General features: G+C 32.7%; 1 protein-coding gene across 1 annotated transcript; it reads right to left on the bottom strand.

The window, feature by feature from the left end:
- Positions 1-212: 212 nt before the first annotated feature.
- On the bottom strand, positions 213-2,956 carry LOC145795768 (protein FAR-RED IMPAIRED RESPONSE 1-like). Its single transcript, XM_082880667.1, has 4 exons — positions 1,336-2,956; positions 794-1,089; positions 589-675; positions 213-482 (listed from the first exon to the last, which is right to left on the bottom strand). The coding sequence occupies exons 1-4, from the start codon at positions 2,954-2,956 to the stop codon at positions 213-215; spliced, it is 2,274 nt and encodes a 757-aa protein (XP_082736793.1).
- Positions 2,957-8,590: the final 5,634 nt, after the last annotated feature.

The raw sequence follows: 8,590 nt of genomic DNA, 5'->3' as shown, positions 1-8,590 counted from the left end.
GGACAGATTTTTTCGAACACAGATTTTGGAACACATTAAATCTGTAACAAACAGAGCACAAATATAACATTAATTGGGAACATTAACTATAACAACAAAGTAGGGAACAACATCAATTTGTTCTTAACCAAAAATACATTAAATAAACTATTCAAAACAAAATAAACTCCAAGTTTAGTCACATAAAAGGCATTACAATTACAACTTTCCAACTAACGAAAACTACCACCATGGTCATTGTGGTCCATTTGTACATTCAAGTCAACAAATGAAGACGGTACGGCTCCATAAATTTGATGCGTAGCATTCATGGATTGTTGAGTTGTCATAAATCCCGATGTGCCTCCAATACAGTCTGACGGGGTCGGAGATGTGCCAACTCCATAAATTTGAGTTGGGGCATTCATGAAACTTTGTCCTCTCATAATGTCCACACTTGTCGGGGTGAGAGATGTGCCTCCAATAGCATTGACCATGTGTCCCTATTCAATTAAAATGAAATGTTAAAACCAGTTTGCTAAACATTATTGAAAAATAGTTTGCTCAATGTACACGTACCGGCACACACATACTATTTTCCATGCCAACCATATAAGGATAAAGCTCTCTACGTGCACTACGTTCAGGTTGAGATTGACATTGACCTTCACCTTCACCTCCAATCACCTTAGTACCCTATATTGACAAAGGTTAATGAATGGCTCAAATGTATGACATGATTACAATAAAATATGAGTTGAATAGAGAGTAATGATACAAAACGGATGGATATATATGAAAACAATCAATTTACCTTTGATTTGTTATGTTTTCTTTTGCTTGCCTTTAACCGATTGACTATTTGATCTACTTTGGCGACCTTTCTTTTTGTAACTGGACGACCTTTTTGGCGAGCAACCAAAGGACTAAGCAACTTGGTATGACTGATTGCCTTTCTATTAATGCTGCCAATCGGGGAAGATGAGACATTACTAGTAATAGGTGGTACATTACTAGTCGAAGGGGCTACATTACTCCCACCACCTTCATCATCTTTCATCACTTTCGCCTTGATTTCATCCAACCCACGGTCAATAAGTTTTATTTTCCCTTCAGAGTTTCCAGCAAATTGTACAATGCCAATCAATTTTCTATTCATCTTATCATACACCTTTGTATTGAAATCATCCCCAAAGCCAGTGTATGTGGTTTTTATGCATGTGTACCCTCTATCCAAATTTTTTCTCCATCATGGTAGAATGTATTTATTTGGAACCTCATTAATGCATCTTGCAATGAACACAACGAGTGAGTGAGCACACATGATGCCCCTAAATTCAAACAACCGGCACATACATTGCACATCAAATTTTGTCGAATTAGAATAGACAACAAAGTCCACATGTTTCATCTTCCCAAAAACTACCACAGCTTCCTTCACAAAATATGTACAAATTGAACCCTCTTCTTTGACAAGAAACGATTGACAATAAACTAGCCTCTTCATCTCAGCTTGAACTTCTTTGAATTTTGCATTGGTGTACGCATCTTGAAATTGTTTCTCAAAACCATACACAGTTAGGCAATCAAAGACTTTGTGCCGAGACTTGAAGTCAGCTTTCTTCTCTTTCTCTACCTTACTTCTTAAGGCATTGTCATATTGTTCAACAAATTGTTTTAATGTAGTCTTTGGGTTGACATATCCATCAAAAAAGGCATTCATGCTCTCACTTCGTTGTGTCGTTGACATGCCAGCCCAAAAAATATCTTTGACATAGACAAGAACCCATCGATGTCGCTCATCATATAACACCCCCAACCACTGATTCTCATAAAGATTGAATTTTGCAATCATCTCTTTCCATTTTATCTCAAATTCATCTTTTGTGAAAGTGTCATAGACTGCATTTTGCAAATCCATCTTCATGGATTCATATTGGGAATACCCTTTCAACTTCTCTGGAATCTTCTTCATGATATGCCATAAACACCATCGATGTCGAGTATTGGGGAAGACTATTTCTATAGCCTTTTGCATAGCTTTGCACTGATCCGTTATTATAGCTTTTGGAGGATGATCTGACATGCAGTTTAACCATGATTTGAATAGCCAAACAAATGTATCAGTGTCTTCACTAGATAATAGACCACAACCAAGCAAAATCGACTGTCCATGGTGGTTAACTCCTACAAACGGAGCAAATGGCATATCATATTTATTAGTGAGGTAAGTTGTGTCAAATGAAACAACATCTCCAAATTCTTCATAAGCCGCCCGACTCATTGCATCCGCCCAAAACAAGTTTCTTATGCGAAAGTCAATATCAACATCAATCATATAATAGAAACTCGAATTTTGTGCGTGCATTCTCAAAAAATACTTTTGAAGTGCATCGGAATCTCCTTCTCCAAGCCTCAATTTTCTAGCTCTCTCAATGTAATTCCTTGCATCTCGCTCATGAAATGTTAAAGACTCATAACCCCTAGCTTCAACAACCATTGAGTTATAATTCCTAGACACCCCAATCCCTGCTTGATCATTAATTTCTAATCTTTTCTTCACAGGACTAAGGATTTTCTTATTCATTGCAAAATGGCGTGAGTCGGTGGGGATCAAGTCATGATTATGTTCAAGGTTAACTGTGGTTAACATAAATCTTCCATCCTTTTGTAGGCTTGCTCGTACCCTTGCTTTGCAATCAATTTTTGTGGACAGAGATGGCTTTAAAGGGTTTACTTCTGATTTTTTAATTCTCTTCCCCGAACGAGAACATTCAATCCCAAAGTATCTTAATTCCCCATCATCACCGATAACTTGTGTTTTACAAGCTATAGAAAACCCAACATGTTTAGCATATTTGGCATAAAATGTGTACGCTTCTTGCTTTGAGGTGAAACACATACCCCTCTTAGGTTCCTCAACTTCTTCACTCTCATTTAATAAAGGATTCTCAACAGTATTTGAATCAATCTCCATTTCTGCTCATTCAAAAATTAAATTCAAGAATTAATAACAGATTATTTTCAAAAATTAATAACAGATTATTGTGTTTTAATAACAGATTAAACTTTCAATAATGGACTTGAAGTATAAACCAAAATTGAAGTATAACAGCTGAATTATGGACTTCAAGTATAAACCAATGTTTGGACCAAAACTAAAGTATAAACCAAAATTAATAACAGTTGAATAATAGACCTGAAGTATAAACCAATGTTTGGACCAAAACTGATTAACAGATTTATGTTTGGACCTGAAGTATAACAGATTAAACCAAAATTGAATTGTTGTGTTGTGTTGTGTTTTTTTTTTTTTTTTTCATATCTATCTGACCAAATGGAAATGCCATGGTAGTAGTTTGCTTCTACTGATTGGTGGTGGTGTATGTATTCAGTGGTGTGAATGGTACCTAATAGTTAATCAAGTGATGGGTCTAATAGTTAATCAAGTAAATTAGTGTCAAATGGAAGCAAACAAGATTGAAATCAGTCCCATGGTTGTCTTCAAGGAACCACCATTGGTTTCATTAACTCAAATGTTTCATAAACTTATAAACATCTATCTTCAACTGTTTTTTTAACTGTTATAAACAACTAACTGAGTTCAAACTTGTTTTTTAAACATGGTTATAAACATCGTTCTTGAATTGTTTTTTAAACATCTATCTTGAACTTATAAACATCTAACTTATAAACAGGGGATTTCTGAACTCTGTTTTTTTTTTTCATATCTATCTTGCTATGTCCAACTCTATTTGGACCAAACCTATCTTGCTATGTTTGGACCAAAGCTGTTTTTTTTTTTTTTTTTCCATATTTATAAACTAGAGATAGAACTGACCAGATGGAATTCCAACTCCGACAAAGATGTCGGACGGTGGAGGAGGGAGAAGACGTCGGACGGTGGAGGAGACGAATGGCGGAGGACAGATCTACAAATGTCGAACGAGACAGCAAACGCCAAACGGTGGAGGAGAGGGACGACGGAGGAGAGGGTTGACGCCGGACGGTGGAGGAGAGGGCAAACGCCGGACGGTGGAGGCGACGAAACGGTGGAAGACAAGCTCAGATCAAATGTACAGGAATTTTTTTTTTCTTCTATATACATGAGCTCGATGGATCAACATTTGCGCGGGATTTATTTATTTATTTATTTATTTTTATTTATTTATTTATTTTTTTTTTTTTACAGTGCGTGAAACACACGCACTCAATATGCAAATGGCCTTCAGTTTCATGCCTCACATGCCACCTGGTTAGAGCTCGTTTTAGAGCTCGTCTTCTAGTGGTCCGTAGCGGGACTGAAAAAAAAATAAAACAAAACAAAGGTTAAACTATCACATCAATAATGCGGTCCACATACTGCTACATCATTAGTGGTGCTAAATTAGTGGTATGAAGCATTTTTCAAAAAAAAAAAGAGTAATGATGCATCCCACTAAAAGTGGTGCTCTAAAGCACCACTAATGAGTTGGCAAGCACTTTAAATAAAAAAAAAAAAATTTTTAGAACATCACTTTTAATGGTCTCAAACATTATTAAAAAAAAAAATGTCCAGCACAAGCTCTAAGCGCGTGATTCGATGTTGAGCATAGGGAAGCGTGCCATCGTCGGTGTGCTCGTCATGCTTATCAATCCTCAATGTTCCAAATTCACACGGGGTGGGGCCCGCCCAACTCGCTCAATTGATTTAAATGATAAATACATTTTTTTAAATTTATTTAAAATATATATTATTTTCTATAATTTAAAAAATTATAAATATTTTTTTATCAAAATTTTTTATTTAACAAAATTAATTAAAAAAAAAATTCATAATTACTCTCTTATACAATAATAAAATTACTTAAATTATTAATTAAAATATATTTCTAACCTTATTAAAAACTATTAATTAATTTCATGATTTATTAATAAAATATGCGATTTGCTATAAAATTAAAAATTTGAAGGGGTGAAATGTAATTTTTAAAATTATAGAGGGTGATTTGTATTTTAATTAAATCTCAAAAGAGGTATTTATAATTTAACCATATAATTTTATTCCGGAAAGTTGGTCTAGGTTGATATTTTCAACTTGATTAATAAATGAGTTGGATTTGGAAATTATAGGTTGATATTTTCAACTTGATTAATAAATGAGTTGGATTTGGAAGTTATATTTTTGACCTAGGATGACTTGGCTTGCTATATATTTAATTTAATAAATTACTAATTTATATAATATATTAAAAGAATATATATACTCTTTTAATCGTATAATTTGTTTTTTATTTCATATTAATAATTTATATGTTGATAATGTAGGAAACTTGATATCATCGAAAATAATGGTTAATGATGATTCTAACTCTTCAAAAGGTAATAATGTAATATAGGAAGAAGTTCGAAATTTAAAATACAGATTTTTTTTTTTTTTTAGTTTGACGTATTACTAAGAGTTTGGTTTTAAAAACTTCAAACTCATAGAATTAAGTTTAAAAACTTTATAATGTTTTAATTAATATAGTGTTGAATATTTAACTATTAGTTGCTTGATAGGCCTTTATTTATTTATGAAAAAATAATAAGCCTCCGTTTGGGAAGTGGGTTGGCTTTTTGACTTTTTTAGCCTGGTTTGGGAAAGGTTTTTTGGCTTTTTGACTTTTTTTGTGAGAGAGGATTGTACTGATTATAGGTTGGATTTGATGTTTTGTTTTTTGTGGCTAAAATAACCTATTTTTTTGTGTGGTTATTTTAGCCAAAAAAGCCTGACTTTTTTCTTCCCAAACGGAGCCTAAGTACTCTACTTTTTAGTTTTTTTTTTTTTTAATAATTTATGTATCGATGGATGTGCTTGAAAATTATAATTTATATTAGAATTGGATTCGAAATGATTATATAAGCCCAATGTTTAAACCAAGCAAATTTAGATAGATATAAAATTTGGAAAAATTACCCGTAGGTCCTGTTTGAAATATGTGTACACTATTTAATCCAATAACTTTTTGAGTAGACTCAAAAGTCCTACATGTTTTCCTCTCTCTCTCTCTCTGCTTTTTGTCTAATTTTTTACGTTTTTTTATTTTTTTATTTTTTTTTGCGTTTTCCTCTCCTTCTCTTTGTTATGTCCAATGACCAGTGATCACACCTTCTTTATTCTCTTTCTCTTTCTAATATATAGTCACCGGTGACCGACAACCATATTGATTGGGATTCACCAGCAACCAGCAACCATCGACATCAACTCGTAACTTCATCCTCACCAACGGCGAAGAAAATGAACATATCTACATGAGATCCGACTAGATCTAAACAAAAAATTAGTTGCCGAAGTACAATATTCTTTGTGTATCTACTCTTTTCTTCGATTTCTCAACTTTTCCACCATTTCTTTGTTACGCACGTCTATTTTTCTGTTTTAATAGTGAAAATTTTCAAGTTCTGAATAAGTTGTTTTTAAGTTTTAGTTACAGGCAGTGAAAATTGTAAAATTTTACAGTTTCAGCTTTTTTGGTGCTGAAATGAATCATGCTTTAGAACTGTAAAAATTTGTAGTTTTATAACATTCTTTAGAACTATAAAATTTTATAATTTCATAATATGTTTTTCAGCTTCATAGAATAATGCTTTGAAACTATAACATTTTACAGTTTCAAAACTTACTTTTCAGTTTGATCAATATTACAACTTATTTGCTTAAACCTTACAAAAATTAAAAAATAATATATACTTGTTCCCACTGTTGTTTGTTGTTATGTTTTTTAACTATAATTTTTTCATTTATTTTTTTTTTTCTGACAATATTTTAAATATTCCGGTGAGTCTCCGATATTCTTAACATTTTCCAGTGACGTTCAGAACACTCCGACGAATTTCCGACGATACTCAAAACACTCCGGCGAACTTTCGGTGATGCTCCGGCGACTTGCCGGTGATATTGAATATTCCAGCGAGTCTTCAATAAGTCTGACGAAAGTTGTTAGATGTAGCAACATTTTTAAAGTTATAAAAATAAAAATAATTTTTTTGTAACAATTAAAAATATGTAAGACTAATTAGTATAAATATTTTATTTTAAAATTAAGTAAATTTTAAATTTTATGTATAAAATTTATTGATAAGTGTCCCATAAAATCTCTTATTATATAATGTGAACTTGACCCCATTCTGACCGATAAATGACCACTCCTACGTTTTCATACCGTGCTCTTGGTTATAATTCATTACGGTGCTGCACTTGATCTAATCATCAATGAAATCGTGATAACACCTAGTTAGTCAACCAGTCTCAATGGTCAACAAACTCAGCGATGGTTTGTACACTACCCCCTCCAATGTTATGCTTTGTAGAGTAATGCTATATATTTATAATTTAAATTTTTAAATTTATTTATAATAATATAATAAAAAAAGTAAGTCTTATATAAGTATATATGACAAATTAAAAATTGACATATATTTTATAACATTATTATAAATCAAATTATAAGATATTTTTGTGAGTCTCAAGTATTTTTCCACTTTGCATGTGTTATTTTATTATTATTTTTTAATCCGTGGGTCGTCATGGGGCCAATGACCTGCACAATCTGTTCAACTCTAACATAATATTTATAGAATTTGAGAAATCTTTATTGGAGTTTGAGATCTAATTGATTTGTTAAAGAATTTTAATTTGGCTTGATTTAGATATAATATATTTTTATATATTATATTTGTGGAGATCCAATTTAATTTGGATACAATTAGAGTTTGATTTCAAAACCCAAGATTCAATATATATGGCTTTGTTTTTCTGTAACATGGTGAACGGCTGCTACATACAATTCAATTCAGTGGATTCAAATTTTTTGGGTGAGTGAAAAAGTGGAGCAGCAGCACCTGTTTTTGATCAATTGTTGGTGAGATAATACTTGGGACAAATCTAATTTGGTGGGTTTAGTTCCTACTGTGTGAGTGCCGTTTGGATCAAAAGTATTTCGGTGCAGCTTTTTTGATTCGGTTTGTGGCTGCTTTGAAGCATAGTTTGGTTTGTTATTTTGGGTCTTCTTCAATTCTGATTTTGAAGATTTTGATTCATCTATTTGGTGAGATCTTTCCTCTTGTTTATTTGTGATTATTTGGAATTCACCTAAGGGTGGTTTTGTGAGACATTTCGTGTCTCGTTTGTAATCGTTTGGAAAATTATTTGGTTGATAGTAGAATCGGATTTCGATCCCGTGGACGTACCTCACATTGAGGGAACCACGTAAAAATTCTTGTGTTGCCTTTGATTTAATTTTTTCGCATTAGTTTTTATTCCCATTGATTGATTTACTTGTAGGGAATTATATATTTTCCCTAACAACTGGTATCAGAGCTTACGGTTTATTTGGGTATATTTATTTGTGTAAATCAATGGAGGGGAATGTGGGTTCTATGTCTAGCTTCAATAGAAGCAATTGGGTAACTTGAAAAACTAAAAAGAAGCAAGAAGACACAACGACAGTTACTACCGATGATCTCATGGTCGTTTGTGAAGATGATTGTATCAATTTTGTGGGCCAAGAGAGTAATTGGGTGATTGATTCCGGTGCTTCTTTTCATGTGACTTCTCGAGTTGATTTCTTCACTACCTACACCAAAGGAG

The sequence above is a fragment of the Camellia sinensis genome, chromosome 7 (assembly GCF_055761805.1).
Source record: "Camellia sinensis isolate YWXY chromosome 7, ASM5576180v1, whole genome shotgun sequence".
NCBI classification, from domain to species: Eukaryota; Viridiplantae; Streptophyta; class Magnoliopsida; order Ericales; family Theaceae; genus Camellia; species Camellia sinensis.
The sequence above is the reverse complement of the archived record's forward strand: the minus strand, read 5'-3'. Positions and strand labels throughout refer to the sequence as shown.

Bases quoted from the DNA above. Each gene is read 5' to 3' on its own strand.
- LOC145795768 (XM_082880667.1), bottom strand. From the start codon at position 2,956: ATGGAGATTGATTCAAATACTGTTGAGAATCCTTTATTAAATGAGAGT. The intron at 1,090-1,335 runs GTATGTGCCGGT...GAAACTCTGAAG, and splicing joins GACAAAATTTGATGTGCAAT to GGAAAATAAAACTTATTGAC. The intron at 483-588 runs GTTGGCATGGAA...TTAATTGAATAG, and splicing joins GAGAGCTTTATCCTTATATG to GGACACATGGTCAATGCTAT.